This window comes from Chenopodium quinoa, unplaced genomic scaffold (assembly GCF_001683475.1).
Source record: "Chenopodium quinoa cultivar QQ74 unplaced genomic scaffold, ASM168347v1, whole genome shotgun sequence".
Taxonomy (NCBI): Eukaryota; Viridiplantae; Streptophyta; class Magnoliopsida; order Caryophyllales; family Amaranthaceae; genus Chenopodium; species Chenopodium quinoa.
The window spans coordinates 156,998-176,272 of NW_018743284.1; the positions used below are offsets into that span (position 1 = coordinate 156,998).

General features: G+C 35.5%; 3 protein-coding genes across 4 annotated transcripts; 2 read left to right on the plus strand and 1 right to left on the minus strand.

The window, feature by feature from the left end:
• The first annotated feature begins 2,589 nt into the window (after nucleotides 1-2,589).
• Nucleotides 2,590-11,214, plus strand: LOC110735476. Of its 2 annotated transcripts, XR_002514115.1 has the most exons (8): nucleotides 2,590-3,839; nucleotides 4,791-4,870; nucleotides 4,945-5,067; nucleotides 7,249-8,064; nucleotides 9,034-9,262; nucleotides 9,370-9,728; nucleotides 9,798-10,194; nucleotides 11,129-11,214. XR_002514115.1 is itself a non-coding variant. In XM_021915664.1 (7 exons), the coding sequence occupies exons 1-7, from the start codon at nucleotides 3,557-3,559 to the stop codon at nucleotides 10,065-10,067; spliced, it is 2,160 nt and encodes a 719-aa protein (XP_021771356.1). In that variant the 5' UTR covers nucleotides 2,590-3,556; the 3' UTR covers nucleotides 10,068-10,380. The 2 variants fall into 2 exon arrangements, 1 of the variants encoding a protein (XP_021771356.1); XM_021915664.1 differs by lacking the exon at nucleotides 11,129-11,214 and having other exon boundaries at nucleotides 9,798-10,380.
• On the minus strand, nucleotides 10,636-11,825 carry LOC110735535 (pectinesterase QRT1-like; the record flags this gene model as incomplete). The annotated part of the gene is made up of 4 exons (XM_021915727.1): nucleotides 10,636-10,848; nucleotides 10,957-11,192; nucleotides 11,284-11,487; nucleotides 11,613-11,825. Coding segments are annotated over 4 exons (801 nt in total), but the record flags the coding sequence as incomplete, so codon positions are not given.
• A 3,568-nt stretch (nucleotides 11,826-15,393) lies between these two features.
• On the plus strand, nucleotides 15,394-19,240 carry LOC110735477 (30S ribosomal protein S10 alpha, chloroplastic-like). Its single transcript, XM_021915665.1, has 4 exons — nucleotides 15,394-15,707; nucleotides 16,512-16,559; nucleotides 18,263-18,583; nucleotides 18,915-19,240. The coding sequence occupies exons 1-3, from the start codon at nucleotides 15,483-15,485 to the stop codon at nucleotides 18,572-18,574; spliced, it is 585 nt and encodes a 194-aa protein (XP_021771357.1). The 5' UTR covers nucleotides 15,394-15,482; the 3' UTR covers nucleotides 18,575-18,583; nucleotides 18,915-19,240.
• The last annotated feature ends 35 nt before the right edge of the window (nucleotides 19,241-19,275 follow it).

Genomic DNA, 19,275 nt, shown 5'->3' on the forward strand with positions numbered 1-19,275 from the left:
ATCTCACTTTACTTTCCGCACTTTTTACATTCTATGTACACGTTCTAACTTGATCGTCGGAGGCGGAACTCCACCCAACCGGAGTCTCTGTTGTTTTACAAGTACAGGCGCCCCGAAATCCAGACTTAGTGACGTAACTCTCCCGAGGGACACAGGAAAACCCGAAACAAATGGAACTGATGGAAGGGAAATGAAACACTAAGCTATTACATAACCTACCCTTAATCAACACAGCATCAAGGAGACTATAATACAAACTGGAAAGTACAAAGGTAGTCAAAAAGCGAATTAAAAGAGTCTTTATTGAACATCAATTGCAGCGAAGAGGAACCACAAAGACTCTATCCTGAAGATAAAGAAGCACCAAGATCAGCATCATATATTTGTTTAGCAAACGGAGGAACCAAGAAGTGATCCTTATGCCCAATATTCATCTCAATCCCATAAGTAGCAAGGCTATGAGCTAAAATGTTCCTTTCTCAAGGAACATGCCTGATAAGAATGTTACCATATTCATCCTTAGAACCTCCGCAACATCGTTAATGACATCATAGAGCTCATGGTGAGGACTGAGGAACATGATCCACTGAGTTGAATAAATTCTTCAAGTACTCTGCATCAGTTTCAACTTCAATATTTCTTTATCTTGAAATCAGTAGTAACATACAGACCTTCACGCATAGCAAGTAGTTCAGCAGCAAGAGGAAACACAGCATTGTATTACTTGAAAAGCAGAAGAAACCAAGAACCATTAGCTCTTTTAATTACACCACCACCACCAGCATCTTCAGCATGCTTCTAAGCATCATCCGCATTTAATTTCATGAATCCCTCTCTAGGAGGAATCCAAACCGAAGTAGCAAGAACCACCTTCATGAGCTTTGCTTTTTCCCTGCAGAATGCGAGCACTCATTTGATAATCAACAAAGAATTTGCTGAATGTATGCATGGAATGATACATTTTTTGCTCAAAAAACAGCAGTGTTACGTTCCTTCCAGATATGCCACAAACAAGAACAAAAAAATCACCCTCCAATTTATCAGAATGGGACAAATTAAAACAATCCATTGATCCCAATCCGAATTTTTAAAGGCATGATAATCAAAATCTGTAGGAATTGTCATTCTCTGAAAAATGAAATTCCATAAGATAGATGAAGAAAAACAATCTCTAAAAAGATGAAGACGAGTCTCACTGTATATACCACATCTACAACATAGAGAAGAAAGGAGAGGAATATGATAGGAAAGAGAGAAAGAATGGAATGAGCACAATGCCACAAGAGCATATTGTATTTGTGTGGGGTCTTAATTTTCCAAATCTTTTTCCAAAGATTGGAAGGGAATGCATCATGATTAGGGGTGGTTATTGGGCGGGTCAGTGCGGGTCATTAGCGGGGCAGGTTGGTTGCGGGTCAAGATGAATATTTAGCGGGTTAGGGTCGGGTCAGGGTCAATGCGGGTTAGAGTCGAATCAGGGTCAAGGTAAAAGTGAAACGGGCTATTAATGGGCTCGTATGAAATACTCCCGTTCTATACAAAATATGGTGCAATTGAACAAAGAAATTTTAATAATAATACTACTCCAGTATGAAATTTTGAACCAGAATTTCGTAAAGATTGTATACAATCAATGAAAACTTGATGCAAGTAACGGGAAAATGTAATAGAGAATATAATAATCAATATTCAATTGACCAAATAATTGTTAAATTTCAAGATATAGTAGAATATACCAATTTCACATCAATAATTATCAATCAATTAACAATATATATCCAATTATTATCAACACACACACACACACAAAAAAAAAATCACAATATTTCTTTAACACGAATCAACTAATACTACTACTATTGCAAATTCTTGTATCAGACGGTTTTACTTGAATCGGAATTTTTTGTATAAAACGAATTAAGAGTACAAAATCAAACAAATGTAATCGAAAATTCAAGTAAAAAAACAGAATGAAACAAATCACTTACAAAAGTCCTCTTCCAATGAAATCTCCTAACATTTTTTGATGATCAATTTCAGATTGCGTTACGAAAAAACCATATACTATATCAAGAAATCAAAGTATGAATGAAGAAGAATAAGGAATGATTTATATAACTGGGAAATAATCAAAGGTTCTAACAAAAAAACGAGTAATTGAAAAAGTCAGAACCCAGAAATTTATATTCACAAAATAAAAACAGAGGTCAATCTGAATTGAACTTATTTTGAGCTTATTAACGCTGAAGCGACTTCAATGGTGAACTCTGAGTGAGCTTCAATGGAGGAGAGAGAAAGGTGGGCGAAAGAACAGAGGAGAAGAGAGAGAAAATGGAAGTAAGGCTTGACCCTTAACTATTATTATTGGGTTTTTTATTTTAATTCTTAAGGCCTGATTCATTAAAAAATAAGACCCTATAAAAGCCCTACAAAATAAGACCCTATAAAAACCCTACAAAATAAGACCCTATAAAAGCCCTGTCCATTAAAAAATTAAGGGTCAAAACCCTTTAATATTAGGCCCGACCCTTTTGCCATTGGGTAGCCTTACCCCAATAACCACCCCTAATCATGATTATCAGGAACTAAGGAGAGGGAGCATTGAAGATGATAGGCAGATTTTATAGAGAAATTCCCATCCTTGGTGGGAGTCCATCTTATAAAATCATCCAAATCAGAATTATAAGAGATGATAGGAGATCATCATCCAATAAACTTTTCATATCGTCGGTCAAAATAATGCTTTTAAAAAAAGATTCCAAAAAAATAAAAAAATAAAAAAATCCTCTTTTATGACCCTTTCCAAATTCTTCTCTCTCCTCAGCTAAAGGTACATTTCCATGACATGTCTCAAATTCCTCCATTTCTGCAACTCTCATCACTCAAATCACCATTTCCATGGCTTACCTAAGACCCATCTGCTGCTCCTCCATTTTCACTTCTCATGCTTTTCTCTCTCCTCTCTCACTCACCCACTTCCAATTTTTTATTACAACCATTAAAAGATTACATTTTCAATCCCCTTTTCTCTGAGTTACAATTCTAATTTGCCCCTTTTAATGAATGTTTTCTCAATTTGAGCTTCTAAAGCCCCAAATTCTCATGTTTACTTCCAAAAAAGAGTGTGCCCATCTCATTTTCTTGATGATTTGTAGCAGAATATGATGTTAAAGTCAACTCTTTAGCATTAAAGAAAGGATTTTTACTGGGTGCCCACCTTATATTCTTGTGATCTGGCTGTAATTCTCTTGATCTCTTTGTTGTTGTTGAATCTATATGCATTTGGGAGCAAAACCCATGATTTTAATTTATTGTGTTCATTCACTTTCAGCTGGGATTTTATTGTGGTTTCTAGGGTTTAACATTGTAGGGGTTCTTGTTTAATTTGGGAAAATACCCCCCATTTGTTATACTTTTAGTTTTATGTTGTTGTATTATTTAGCTGATTGGAAAGATAAATTATTTGGGCTAGATAGTGTAGATTTTTGCCCCTGAGAGGTGTAATTAGGGTTTGTTTTGTGGAATTTGATTGATATTGTGAGTTTTTTTTCGGCAAATGGCGGAAAACGGTGTAACTTTTGTGGAATGGAGGGAAGAATTTGTGTCTCAGGAGAGAGGCAGCAGGATTGTTCATTATATATTGAAAGATTATTGTGGGAAATCTATACTTGCTGTGGTTGGCACTGAGAGGAGTCTTAGGCACATGGTTTATGTTGTTGCTGAGGATTTTTTGAGTTATTCTGGCACTGATAATCCTGTGCAAGCTGGGTTTAAATGGAGATCAAGAAGGGAGGTGGTTGACTGGCTTACATCCCTGCTGGCCAAGCAGCAACAAGCAGGTGATCCATTCGTGCTTTCACCTTAACTTTATGTTTGTGATGTATGCATTATGTTGTTGATGATTGGCTTGTGAATATTTGATTGTTAGATGGTGCTGGTTGTGGTTATTCTAAACTTGATTGCTTTGATCATCTTGAGGGCGAGAGAGAATGGATAAGTGAAAGTTTAAGTGTTTTTAAAATGAATGATATGAGGTTTACCTTGTTTCAATGGTGTTGTTCTAAAGATTTGGATATGTCGAATCTTGATGTTTCATGATTGCCTTGATCTTCATGTGGTTGTAGTGTGGTTGCCTTGCGTTTGTGTAATCCTGTTTCAAATAAGGATGCTATGGTTTGGTCTATGGTAGCATTTGAATAAAATTGTAACTCAATACTTTTCCTTCTTTTTAGTTCGGGTATTTGATATTACCTATCCAACCTATTATTGATATAACCATCCTGATCACACTCCCTTTTAGAAAAAAGATCAATGCAACAATAGAAGAATATTTATCTAAAATTTGCACCTAATTAAATTATGGTTTATAAGCTTATTCAACGAGCAGAGAAAATAGTGGTGTGTTTCTTGATAAGTATGATGAGTCCACCCCTTTTCCCTTTATGTCTCTTGCACATATCAATTAAAATTAAGTGTATTCATACATTATAGAATTTGGTTAGATCTGAACCTGGGCAACTTATGGACTGATTTTCAATGCTCTATGATGCATTATTGGATTCTCCAGGTTCAGATGATTTCCTCATGGTTTAGGTTGTAGATGTAGCATATGGTCTATAATCCATTATATTACATGGCAACATTGCACATACCCTAGAGACCTGGGGTGTTCCCTGCTATAGCAGCTCATAAAACATCAGCTTATCTACAATATGCTCACTTTTACCTTTCAGTAACTGTCAATGATGAATTGTGAACAGATACTTATCTTGTACTTCTGATCATGACAGATTCTCCAAGTGGTGATTCAACCCATTCTTTAGGATCTTCTGAGCTATTAAGTGCTCAATATTTCACTACAGACAAAATGGTAAATCTATGAGCCTTTATTACAGTTTCTTTTTAACACCAATTTACTGATTTAAATATCCGGAATTATTTCAGGATCGTCGGGTTAAAAACTTGAAGCAATCCTACTCAGATGTTGTGTGGATAGGTGCTGCATGGACTTGTGGAAAGCAGCTAAAACACTACCCAGCATTTTGCAGGAATGGTACTACAATAGCAGTAAGTATTTGTTGTTTTCTGTAAAGTCCAATATGTTATCATGAGAATTAGATTCTTTAATGTTCATTGGATCCCCCACCCCCACCCAAGTTTGCTATTCCTATGTGATATGGAACGTTGGGGACTTAATGCAATCACAATCAATGTTGAAACTAAGTAATCAAGAATAAAATTCAAGATCAAGAGTGAATACACCTATCTTATGGGAACCTTTGTAAGATGGATAAAAACTTCATCTAAAACCTTTTGTTTCGATTGAAGGGAATGGAGGGATGAAGTATCTTTTATTTGTATAACAAATGAGGAAGGAAGGGACTTGGAGGGGAGAGAAATGAAGGGATTAAACTGGAAGAAATTGATCTCTCCAACAATGGAGAGGTTTGGAAGGAAAAATCATCATTTCCCCCTCCCCCCCTCCCCCTCCTGTAATAGACTAGCAATTCTACTGTAGTTAATGAGTGAAACTAAGGAATAGAAGATTGGCTATTAATTGATTGATTCATCAAAAGGGGATACAAGGGGAGCAACTAGAGGCTGCCAATCTCCTAAGCAACTTTAGGTTGCAAATCTCTCAAGTGTTTTCCTCACTAATCTCTGGATACCTTACAAAAAGTGATCTCCTTCTTTATATAATACAAAATACAATAATACTCCTAACAAGGTTACACAAAAGATTAGTTCTTCTTTTCTCTGCTTTTTCATTCCTCTTTTCTCTGCTTTCCATTTTCGGCTCTTCCATCACAAGTCTTCACTAACCCACTCTGTCCACTTCTGCCGTGGGTTCTGCTACCCTTTTATCTTGCTGACTTGGTCCCCTGCTTTGAACATCCCACCGTTAGTCTTGGTTTCTTGGTTTTCCCCATTGACTTTCCTTCTAGCATAGACCCGAATAGGCTGTGGCTGACCCGGATCCATCACACCCTACCTCCTCTTTTTTCATTCGCCTTTCTTTATCCAAATACACTCTAAAGGTGGTTGCTATTCACTATGATCAATGAGTGCAAAGATAATAGATCCCCCGGCTCTTACAATCTCAATGGTGCTCATTGGATGTGTATAGTACCCTGTTAGAAACCCTAATCTCGTGGAAAAGAGAGAAAACAGCTCTCTTTCTCTTCACACCATGAATATGTCCAAATGGGAGTGGGTATTAACATGGGAAAAAAACTTTAAGGATAAGGTAGCAGATTATTTACAATATTACATGTCATATGTTGTGCACGGACCAACTTCAGCAGTATCTATAACATGCCATGGTTTTGCCAATATGCATGGTGATCCATGCTGATTTCTGGAAATGGTAGAGGTCAAACCCCTGCATTCATCAATGCAACTTATGTTGCCTGCCCAGTGCCCAGCCAAATATGCACTTGACGCCTCTGACCATTGCTGAATTTTCCTTCTTTACTCCTACTTTATCTGTGCTTTCAAATCTAAATTAAGAATTATGATGACCACCAAGAGACTATCTAGAAAACTTAGGTTGCACAAGAACAGGTACTGACACGGATCGGGTACGAAACGGGTACGGGAAAACGTTTATCTCAAAATAAGGGACACGGGTACGAGATGTTAAAATTCATATAATATATTTAAAAAAAAAAAGAATTTGACCATATATTTGTCATTCCGTCATTTCATTAGATCATATTGTATCATATTAACAATGAGCTATATATGAAGGCACCCATATTATTTAAAAATTACCTTATTTATCTTATTTTTCTTAAATTTTCTCATTAAAAAAAAGTTGAACAGTTCATATCATAGTAGGATACGGTCCGAGACGTATCGTCGTGTGTCCCACGAGTGTCGGTGTCTGACACGGACATGGCAGTTGGATGAAGTGTCCATGTATCCTATGCATGTCATACTCAACTCTATGCCTCAAAAGGTATCAAACTACTGAAATAACCATTTAAGGAACTACATAACTGATAACACTCATAACAGTGTTATACTAGGTTGACGAGAGAAAAGTGAGCCTTGTTGAATATTAAGAAAAAAACGTCCAGACTTTGATTTCTTTACCTTTTTGAAAAATTTAGTTCCATGTAATGACTAGTTACATGCAAGGGTCATGGGTTCACATCTTCATGGCTTTTGCACATGAAAGTAACCTTTTCAGTCATTAGGGTTATTTTGATTGTAATCTAATGAATTCCACTTTGCTGCTATCAGGTTCAAGCATTTGTATTTGTGATGGCTAAAGAGGGAAATCGTTATGTTGCCTATCTAGAGGATATGTACGAAGATAAGAAGGGGATGAAGAAAGTTAAAGTCAGATGGTTTCATCACAGTCAAGAAGTGAAGGGTATAGTTCGTATACGGAATGCTCACCCGAAGGAAGTTTACATTACACCTTACACGCAGGTGATAAGTGTTGAGTGTGTTGATGGTCCTGCTATAGTCTTAACCCGTGAGCATTTTGAAAAATGCTTAGAGGGCCTTCCAGATGGTTTGCTGGGAAAGCTACATCTTTGTTGCCGTCAGTTTAGAAGTAACAAAATTAAACCATTTGATCTTAGGAAATTGCGGGGTTATAATAATCAGCCTATTATTTCTTGTTTAGAGTCTGATTCCTTTCTGAATTCTGACTCTGTATGCCGTGGGGTGATTGGGAATAAAGTTAAGATGTTTGGATCAAATGATAATGTAGCAAAAGGGACTAAGAGAACTAGGAATTATGGGGACAGAGAAAGCTTTTTGACAACTCATGGTGCGGAAGGCTTTGAAAGGAAGAAATTTATGCGTGGACCATTTTCTAAGAATGGTAACACTGATGCTTGCGATAAGAGGTTGTTTTCTTTAAAGAATGGGGAATTCCAGCGGTCACACATCCAGTTTTTTAAGGTAGATGACAAAATAGAGCTACTGTGCCAGGACAGTGGCATTCGAGGCTGTTGGTTTAGATGTATTGTCTTGGAGATATCTCGAAAGCAGATGAAGCTCCAATATAGGGATCTGGAGGACCAAGATGGATGTGGAAACCTTGAGGTACTCAATTAATGTCTTTTGCATTTGATTCATGATGAGTTGCTTAGTGACTGCCTGGAATGACATTTAATGATTTTCTCCTTGAAGATCATTGTTTCTGGCTGTTATAAGATTCAAATGGCCATTTAGTTCTGTTGGAAATATTAACCCCTGTTTGGTGCACTTGGCTAAAGTTTGAGTTAGATTAAAATTTGATTTTATTTGGTGGTGTCTTATACTCTATTGCAATGTAATGGTCTTAGTGCTATGCAAATAAACTACTCCATGGCTATCATAAAATCAATGCTTGGGCTGTTTGCCAGTTGCATGTTACATTCCTTTCAGTTGATCTGTTCTTCCTGTTACATCACTTGCAATGCATTTTTGTTTTGATTGTGAGATTCTCTTGGTTGGAGATCTCTTTCCTTTTCTGGCAACTAGTGAATTTCTTCTCAGCATAGCATCTTTATGTGATCTAGAGATGAAAATTTACTTGTGTAACTGCTTCAATGGGCTGCTGGATTAAAAAATATATTTTGAGTGAGCTCTAGCAACAAGACCGTGACTTCACAGAGTACTATAACTTTTCTTTGATAGTTGAAGTTCATATTGCCCTTTTGAAGTCCTAACATGATGAAGTAATAGCATTAGCTTACTTACTCCAGGACTAATTAGGGGCATTTGCTAATATGTCTAACTACTTTGTTATTGTACTTTTTTCCCTCTCACATCCCTTACTTTTAATACAATATTAACTCTACTACATTTTCTTATAATTTTTTAATACCCCAACTACCCCACTTACATCTTATAATATTAAAGTCAATTAATTCACCTAAAACTATGTGCCGGTCAAAATGTAACACTTATAAAATCGGAGGGAGTATAGTCTATATGTAATGTGCTACTGTTGGTTGGTTCTTTACTTTTTCTGAGGATACAACTAATATATGTCGACATTGTTGATTTATGCTGTTTGATAAATTTCAGGAATGGATTCCAGCTTTTAGGATGGCTGCACCAGATAAGCTTGGCATGCGATGTCCTGGACGACCTACAATCAGGCCTTGTCCTCCCATCAGCGATGCCAGCGATGCTGTAGATGTTGAATTTGGAATTGGAGCTCCTGTGGATGCATGGTGGAGTGATGGCTGGTGGGAAGGTGTTGTAACTGTAGTTAACAGTGCCAGAAATGATAAAGTACAGGTTTATGTTCCAGGTACTAGCCGTCCCTTTTTTCTCCCCTTTTAGTCATCAGGCATTAAGTTAATCAGTTTATGTGCCTATTTTATGTTTTCTAATGCTACTTTTTTTTTATCTTATCAGGTGAGAACAAGTATTTAGATGTACTTAGAAAGGATCTCAGAGTTTCCCGAGATTGGTTGGGTGGAGAATGGTTTGATGTTAAGGCGAATCCTAATATACTTTCAGATATCAATGCTGAAGCTACACAACCTATAGTCTCAATCCTCGGGAAGGAAAATGCTGCTGATGATTCTGCCGTCAAAATTAAAGACAATGAAAATGAGGATAACTTAGTTGACTTGCCTGCTCCAGCCTCTTCTGTTGGCCATGCCGAACAAATTTCCTCTTCAGACAAAGATGATCATAATGCTGGTCACCATGTCAATGACAAAAGTGATGATGTCAGCTTGCAAGACCATGTCAATGACAAAAGTGATGATGTCAGCTTGCAAGACAAGTCAATGACAAAATGAATGTCAGCCAAACCATTCAATGACAAGAGTGATGATGTCAGCTTGCAAGATTTGTGCTGCGATGTTGATGATCAGAAAATTGTTGACGATGAAGATGATGGTTGTAAGGAGGGTGAATCAGGTACCGATGATGTGGAAACTGCTGCACAGGCTGATGTGGAAACTGCTGCTCAGGCTGTAGTGGAAAATGCTGCACAGGCTGATGTGGAAAATGCTGCACAGGCTGATGTGGAAACTGCTGCTCAGGCTGATGTGGAAACTACTGCTCAGGCTGATGAAGTTTTGGAATGCACAGGTGTCGCTTAGAGGCTAGAGCTGTTCCTCAAACTGTTATTGTACAAACTAGTGTAGATTTCCTGTAGCGAGCGAGAGGTGATGTTGATGGCATTTGATCTTGCATTTGAGACAATACTCCCAGGTGTACAGCAATTAGGTGAGTCTTCCAAATTGGTTTTCTTAGTTAAATTCCTAGGAAATGCCTTGGATCAAATTCCAGCTGTTATAGAGTACCTTTTAAGTGAATTAGATTTTATGTTTCCTGTTGTAACGTTAAGGTGAACTTCTAGTTTGTATGATCTAAAGTCGTAGTGAAATAAACTTTCAGCCACCACTTAATGTTTGCCATTGTTGGTTACTCCAAACAACAGTTCAAAAGGCATTACTAACAAAAGTAGTCGTTAACCTTTTGTAAATATACTGTGATTAAGTGTATTGCAAATTTCCATTGGTTCGTAGAGAGTAGACTAATTATATTTTGAAGACATGAACTTTTCTGGAGTTGTTAATCTTTAAAATGAATCTTAGGACAATATGCTGGAAACAATTTGGTGTTTTTTACTGAAAGAATTTTGTGTATGCTTTGTATTGTACATGTTTACATAGAGAGCTAACCAATTGAAGTGACTAGTCCTACATATTTTATCCGATTGTTACTGTTAGCTATAGTCTCAACCATTTATTGCCGTCAATAAATTCCATGTCGAGAAATGGCCTGGCGTCCTCAATAGTGAAAGACTTTGCCCATTTTACCCGCCTTGTTGTGTTTGCTCCCTTCCCACTGCACTCGAATTCACCAAACAATGCCGTCCTAAAAAACATAACGCCAAAACCAGAATTATTTGTATCAGTATAGTTAAACTTTTCGTATCTTTGTTCATATATCATGCAAGTTTTAGCCGTAGTTCAGTATACATACTTCTGCCTTTCTGGGTCACCCCAGTCACTCCACCCTTCTGGTGCAATAATATCATCAATGTCACAGTATGAATATATTGCTCTTGAGTATGGCCCCCAGGCTCTTCCCAGGTAAATCAATCCGCTTCCATTGATTGTACAGTTTAAGAATGAAAACCCGGTATTTTCTTCAGGTGTATTTCGATGATGTGCTGCAATTGCTCCTGATCGATTGGCTATTGAATGAAGAACTGAATTCTGTTGTATGTATTTCTTCAATATCAGAAGAACATAAAAGGCCAAAAAGTCTTTAAAGCGCGATAGAGGGAATGTTTTGTTTTCAGGTTACCTGATATAATGATCTTGCATTGCCAAATATGAAATCGACTGATCCTTGGATGAGGCAGTGGTAAAAGTAGTGTGATCCTGTGTCATCTAAGAGAGTATCTTGAGCACCAAGGATATTGACTTTGTAGAACATTGCCCTTTCAGCTGATACTCTCAGTGCCACTGCTTGCATCCCCAATCCTCCTGGTATTGCCACTACTGTATTCTGCACCCATCATGTAAGCGAAAAAAAAAAAGGTTACTTGTGTTCAATTGTCGACGAGCAACCCTTTCAAAAGACACGTCGAGAAGGTTACAGTCTCTAATACTAGAAAAAGAATGAGAAGGTACCTCAAAAGTAATCTCAGATGCACAAAAATAATCAGAGAATATGCTGATGGTAGCTGAACCAAAAGTTCCAAGTTCAGCACCATTACTATTTCTATCAGAAGCTTTGTTATTCCAAGTAATTACTGTATTAGAAGTCTGGTTTTCTGTCCCAATGAAGGAAATGTAAGGCTTGGAGCTTGGTACAACTACCCTTTCCCTGCTCAACAACAAAAATCATACTCAAAATTAAGTATATTTACTTATCTAGTACCAAAATATATTGATTTTCCTACCAAATACTTGTACATGTCTCAATCTTATCAACTTTTTCCACAAAAAAAAGAAAAATAACTTCAAAATTTTTTTTAACAAACATTGTATTAATCTAACTTGAAATATAGATTCCTTGTGTTAATTCCTATTGATAGGGATTTGATATAAAGTACGTAGCAAAAAAAAAAAAAAAAAGGAGAATAGTAAATTATCGATACATATTGTTTAATTTTCTTCATTCATATAAAATCATACTACTTCCATCAATAACCAAAATGTCTCGTTCACTTCAACAAGCAATTCCCAAAATATTTCCCAAGTTAGAACTTAGTAGGTACGAAGTTTTTCCTTTCCACAAAAAAAAAAACGCGGGGGAAGCAAAATCTAACTTTGTGGTTCATCTAGTAGCAAGATGAAACACTCATAGTTGTTCGAAACTCGAGTTAGTCATGTATAGTCTCATTCCCTCGAAATAATCTTGTTTTGGCGAATCATGATTTGCAATAAAAGCACCCGACCTAAATTTCCGCTCCAAAAAAACAAAATAGAAAAAAAAATTTACAAAAAAAAAAAAAAGAAAAAGAAAAAAGTCCAGCGTAACTGTCGAGCGGTAAACACCCACTAGCTCCAAAAATACGACTCAAAACACCAGAACTGCCAACTCAGTAACCGCAGAAAATCTAGAAACAAAAATTGCACAAAAAAATAATGAACATACAAAATTCTGCAAAAATCATCAAATTTCAATTTACAAAATACCTGTAAATTTCAGGAAGAATTAGAATCCTAATTCTCTGAGAATTCCCAGAAGGAATCAAATCAACAGCACCTTGAACAGTAATGAATCCCTTGTTTTTCCACTTTGATCAACCACAATTACCCCACTATTATTCCAATTTAGCTTATCTTTAATCTCACTGTTTGACACCAAATATTTATAATCATCAACCTTAATATCATCCCATGTTATATAATTATAATCTCTTGCAAAACTTCTGGTAAAATTTTGACAAAATCCCAACTCAACTAAAACACCCAGAAAACAGAGTATCTGTACTTTTCTCAGTAACATAGCTCAAATTATGTGGATTTGTGTGGGTAATTGCTAAAATTGAAGGATTTGATGAAATTTGAAGTGGGTATTGTTGGTTTTGATGGGAATGTGAAAAAGGAGAGAGAATTTAATACTTGGAGCGTCTACTTTGTGTGACACTTCGGTGGTAAACTAATTTAATTTTTGAGTGTAAATGCTGGTTAATTTCTGCTATTTTTGTGTTAATTTGATGAAAAATGGGTGTCATAAAAAGAGTGTTAGAATTATTATAATCCCAAATTTATATTTTGGGTAAGATGAAATTGTAGTGATAATGGAGGAGTTGAGAATTTGCATTTTTTTGAGATTGTTCTAAAAGTTCAGTGAAAGAATGAGTAGTTAAGAAAGTGAGGTTAAACTTGAGAGCAAAGAAAATGGTTACATGTTCTTGATTTTAATTTTTAATAAATAATTTAAAGTTTAATTATGGTTATTTCCTTTCCCTCAAAAAAATATTTTTATGAGTGAATTTTAATGGGGTAGTTATTAAAGAGGAAGCTAGAAGGAGTTAAAATAACTGCCTTAAATAGTTAATATTAATGTTTTTGCTGATTTTTTTTTACTGTTTCATTCATATTGTAAGAGCCTATAAAATAATGAAGTGAGGCAAAGAGTCATGGGAAAAATGAAAATTTTCTATTTGAGCAAGCACTATGCCGTTGTACTTGCCATTAATGTGGGTTTTAAGTATCTAAAAATGTTTGTATAAAATCACACCTTCAATGCATTTACAACCTAGACTTCTACATATAGTCTTAAACTCTAATAACAATTTCGAAAAAATAAAGAATGTGTGTATATTGGATTGGTTTATGTAGAGTCTACTTAGTGTGGGTGTTTGAAAGAGGAAATCAGTTTTCTATAAGAATCAAACTCTCAACGCCTTAATTGATAGAAAAAGAGAAAGATGTATATAAGAATTATATAGGAATAAAACTCTCGACAATTCAACTTTTGAATAAGAGATGATGAGTGTATAACGTACTTTATTTATCGTTAGTATGATTTTGTGAATATACTTTAATTCAGTAAGCATATCACATGTGTGCATGTCACGCCCAAGAAATTCTATTTGCTCAAGAAACTTCATCATTGTCTCGTTCAAAGAAGATGTATGTCAATATGACAATGTTACTATTTGTTCATAAGAATAATTTGACTTACAATAAATCCATTTTCAAAGTTTTGTGTACAAGTCAATATTTAAGCTTATTGAAAATGTTATGTTACATAGTTACATCTAAAGTAAATAGGCAAAATAGCTGTGCACTGGATGCATGCTAACTTGTGTAGCTTGTTGGTTCATATGAAGTACAATTTAATGGCAATGCTTAATGGTTTGTTCTATATCTTCTTTACTCTTGAAAATTTTGATAAAACATTAAAGTATAGAGAAGTAAGAGAACCTCTTAGAAATTTGATTGAACTGACTTAAGGTCTCATAAAGGATATGGAGTATATTGTTCTATGAACAACTATAGAAATTATAGGATGATTTTTTTTTTTTTTGGAAGATATCCTCTTTTATGTCCTTTAATTCACGATATATAGATAAGTTACTCATCATTAAGAGAATAGATTATAAGTATTCTCTTTTATGTCAAGAAGTTGATTTAAACAATTTAATAAACTAGTTAAATTAATTAGTTTTTAAATGCTTGACTCTCCATATTACATCATTGAAATGTAATATTACTCTTCATTGCATATGAATCACAAATGGAGGACACCAACTACTTCAATCGGTTAAAGTATGAGCTGAAATTGAATCTCGCCTATATTTCTACAATAATCTAACAATATGCAATGTTTGACGCAAACATTACTCATTCTTAGGCATTCCTTCGCTTATTTTATTACCAACTAGACTACTTTACATTCATACACTTCCATACTTTCATGCTAAGAAGCCCTTTACATAATCAGACACCAAAGTTATGTGGCCCACTCTTATACATCACAACAACGTTTAATATGGTTATTTGCTAAAATGCTTCATCTATCCAAGAAAAAAAAAAGTCATTATAATCACTAGATTGTTGCCTGAAATGTGTTTGTACTTCGTAGCCTGTAAAATGACCATAGGCTAATAGTAGCGGTTTGTAAAGATTACAGACCGCCAAATAAGCAAAAGTCTAATAAATACTTCCTCTGTTTTTTTTACTTGACTTGTTTATTTTATCACGCTTGTCAATGCAAAACTTTAACGATTAATAAGTTTAATTCTTCATAAGTAAAAATTAAAAAAGTTATACATTATGATAGTACTCATTGAGACAAATTCAAAAAAATCTTGCATGTATATATTTTTCTTGTAAAAGTCAAAGCGGGTCAACTGTAAAAGAACGGAGGATGTAATTTTTTTTTTTTTAAAAAAATAATCCTTTCAAAACAATTGGAAAAAAATAATAAAAAAGAAAAAGAAAAGAAAGTTTTCGGATAACATAACCCTGTAAAACCAAACCACTAGGCTAAGGGAGGAGAGAAGAGAAGAGAAGAGATAGAGGCGTGTTTGGGTGACAACAATGGCGACTTCTTCGATTTCAGCTGCTTTATTTTCTCCTCTTACAATTCGTAATACATCTTCTTCTTCAACCAAACTTGACTTTACCTCTCCTTCTCTCTTAAACCTCAGAAGAACCCTAACTCTTACTCAACAATCATCCACCTTCTCCAACTCCTCTAATTTCACTACTTTTGCTGCTCCTGAAACTTTGGAGGCTGTCGAAACTTCCCCAGATTCATTTCAGGTCTGATTTTCTGGTTTAATATAGGGATTTATTGTATTATTTGTGTTAGTTTCTTGGTTTTGAACTTGTAGTGAGTAATTTGTGCTGAATTTTGAGATGGGTATTTCTTAATTGTGTAATTTGCATATTTTGGTGAAATGGGTATTTGATAATTTTGTTATTTTTGGATAATTGAGTCATTGCTTTGTTTAGATATTCTTAAATTTGGTATATAATGAGTAATTTGTGCTGAATTTTGAGATGAGAAAATCATAATTTTGTAAATTGTTTGTTTTGGTGAAATGTGTATATAATAATTTTGATTTTAGATAATTAAATCATTAATTTGCTCTGATGTTCTGAAATTTGCTATATAGTGCTTCTTGGTTTTACTTGTGAGCTTGTAGTTGAGAAATTTTTGCTAAGTTTTAATATGAAATGAAGTTAAATTTATATGTTATGTGCATAGTTATAGTGTGGAAAAAAAAAATCCCTTTGAATTCCTGGTTTTATTCGTTAGCTTAAGAGGAATATGTCTTGGAATAATGTGCTTGTTGTGGAATGTAATTGTGATATAAGTGCATCTTAAGTGGGTCATTTACACTGCAGCAGTCTCCTGTTGATGTGTGTATGTGTGCGCGGGCATGTGTGTTCTAGTATTTTGGTGTCGGGGTGCAATGAGAATTGAGAGTAACAAGATTTGTGTTTTTTTGCTGGTGTGCTTGTGTAAGGTGTGACATTATGATAGATTATGTTGTTTTTGTCAAAGATGAAGGTAATAGTTTGTTTCTTCTTTCCTTATGGTTGTTTTATTCTGTTGTGTAGGATGGTTCTGAGACTTCCACTCTCAGCATTGGTACTGACTCTGATCAGGTATTGAGCTTTTCTTCCCTTGGTTGCTATTCCTGATGCTACAGAGTTAAATTATTTCGAAAATTTCATGTTGAATAACTTAAAGATAGCTAGTGTATAAAGCTTAAACCCACGCAAAAATTTGCCATCGATGTTCCATAGTTAAGCTCTTTTTTCTTATGTCTTGTCACTTTCACTGTAAGGGTGCTTGGAACAAGTTTCTGGAGTCAACCATGTTTCCAGGTTGTATAAGTATCTTGAGTGTATATAGACTACAAACTTAAGACCTTTATGTTTTCTAGCATTATAGTCTTATATAGATGTGATAATCTAATGCATCACTATGAAATTTAATTTTGCCTGCCTTTCCTTGTTGAACCTACATGTCATTGAAAGTTGTGAACCTCTTCATCGCTGTGTCTAGAGTCATCCTCTATGCTTAGATAGTGAAGATGAATTGTAAATTGGGATGACAGTCAAAAGCTGATTTTCAATATTCACACAAGCCATGGTTCGTAAGTAGTTCTCTCATCAAGAGTCCTTTTGTTGCGCTGAGTATAGATCATTGAACAGAGAAGATAATGTTGCAAGACTACACTGCTATAGCAGGAAATACAGCTTTGAGTTGCTTTGTTCATCTCTAACCCTGAATCTTTTTCCTTTTCTTCTGTGGATAGGAGGGGGTTGGGGGGGGGGGGCACAAATTCTGAATGACTAGCATTTGTTTTGTATTATTCTGCAATGATTTGATTTCGTTCATATACGGATGGTGGTTTACCACCCTCCAAAGACATTAAAATCAGAGCAACCCCTATCCCAAGTCTGAAGTCCTTAGAAGAAAAGGACAGAGAAATACAAACTTCAAAGACACGAATGAATTACAAATACCTCTAAGCTCTTTTCAATGAAAGCAGCTTAATTCTATTGCAACAAACAATAATCAGGAACAAACCCATGGAAGATTAGACTAGATTACAATTGATTTCACCATCAAATTTGATGTTGATCCTGCTTGAGAGTTGAAACATACTCTCGTTCATGATTGCATCCATTTTTCTGGCTCTTTTTTTTTCCTACCATGCCCTTCCCTTCATACTTCATAGACAGATGCAACTTAAGCAGGTCTTCTACGTATAGTTCCCTTGCTTTCTTCTTTGCCTAATTGAGCTCACTCTTCTATAAGCACAGTCTCTGTATTGTTCAAACATTCTGACGATCAGACAATACCTTGTTAGTTCATGCTATATGCCTGTACCTTCCATACATCACCAATAGATGCAATTCAAGCACAACTTCTAACATAGCTCATCTAATGTTTGCCATAAACGTTTTAACAGTTGTAAGCCCTTTTGCAGTTTTGGCTATCTTCTATCCAACCCCATCTAAGTATCTCACTTCCTAGCTGATTTATAAACTGACATTGAAAGCTTATCAAAAGTGTTTTTTATTGCAAATCCCTCTCTGAAGTGTCTGAAATCGCTTTTGAGACGATCACACTTTCTTCATCAAGAACTTTTTTCTTGCACTCCAATTTTCTGACATGCTTTCAGCTTGGAAAAATGAATTTAACAAATTTAGTGTTTAGTGTTGACACAATTACTTTTTTAAGATCCAAGTAACACCCTGAAGCCTGGGAGACTCTAGACATCGTAAATATCTTTTCCTTATATTTGACTGGTTTAAACTGAAATCTTTGCTTAAGGTAAGTTTATGTGTAATTTCAGATGGCTCCAAAGCAGAAGATAAGAATTAAGCTGAGGTCCTACTGGGTCCCCTTGATAGAAGACTCCTGCAAGCAGATAATGGATGCTGCAAGGACGACAAATGCAAAAACAATGGGGCCTGTACCATTACCAACAAAGAAGAGGATATATTGTGTACTCAAATCACCCCATGTGCACAAGGATGCCCGATTCCACTTTGAAATCCGAACTCATCAGCGCCTTATTGACATATTGTACCCAACTGCCCAGACAATTGACTCGTTGATGCAACTTGATCTCCCTGCAGGTGTCGATGTGGAAGTTAAGCTCTGAAGATCTTGGGTAAGAACTCTCAAGGTCTACTTATTGTATTAGACTGCTCAAGTCATCAGTCTACTTTTCGGACTGAATGACTCAAAACTAGTTTAACATTAAACTATCACCTTATTAAACTTTGATTGCTGGAGGAACTTGGAAGATCAAACGACCATTCAAAATACGCATATGTTTAAGGGACTCTAGATTTATATATGACAGCCATGATTTTGATGGCTTAATACGATTTGAGTTGGAACTAGATATATAATCATGATGGCTTGAATAACTTTTATCTTGCTACAAAGTTTGCCGTTATATGTTCATGTACCAGACTGACATTGTTTTCTTTTTCCAGGACCTGTAAAAATTGCTAGATTTCAGTGGTTGCAGATGAAGATCAAAAAGCCTGTCTCGATGGATTTTTTTGTGTTAAAAATTTGCAGAATTAAGTTAGCTTTGTTAATTTTTCCAGCGTTTGTAAGCTTTATTTTCCACCAAAAAAATATGCAAGCTGTATAATTGCTTATATTCCTGTAAAAACTGCTAGTTCAATGAAAATAGGGGAAGTGTTGCCACCAAAAGGTTCAGTTCAGATGCACTTTGGTACATTTTTCTGTACGATAAGGGCTCCTGTTTGAATAGTAGCTACTTGCTAAAGAAGTATTTTTGCTACATGGTCAATTTCCTCTGCTTGCAAATGTTATAAATATCAGTTA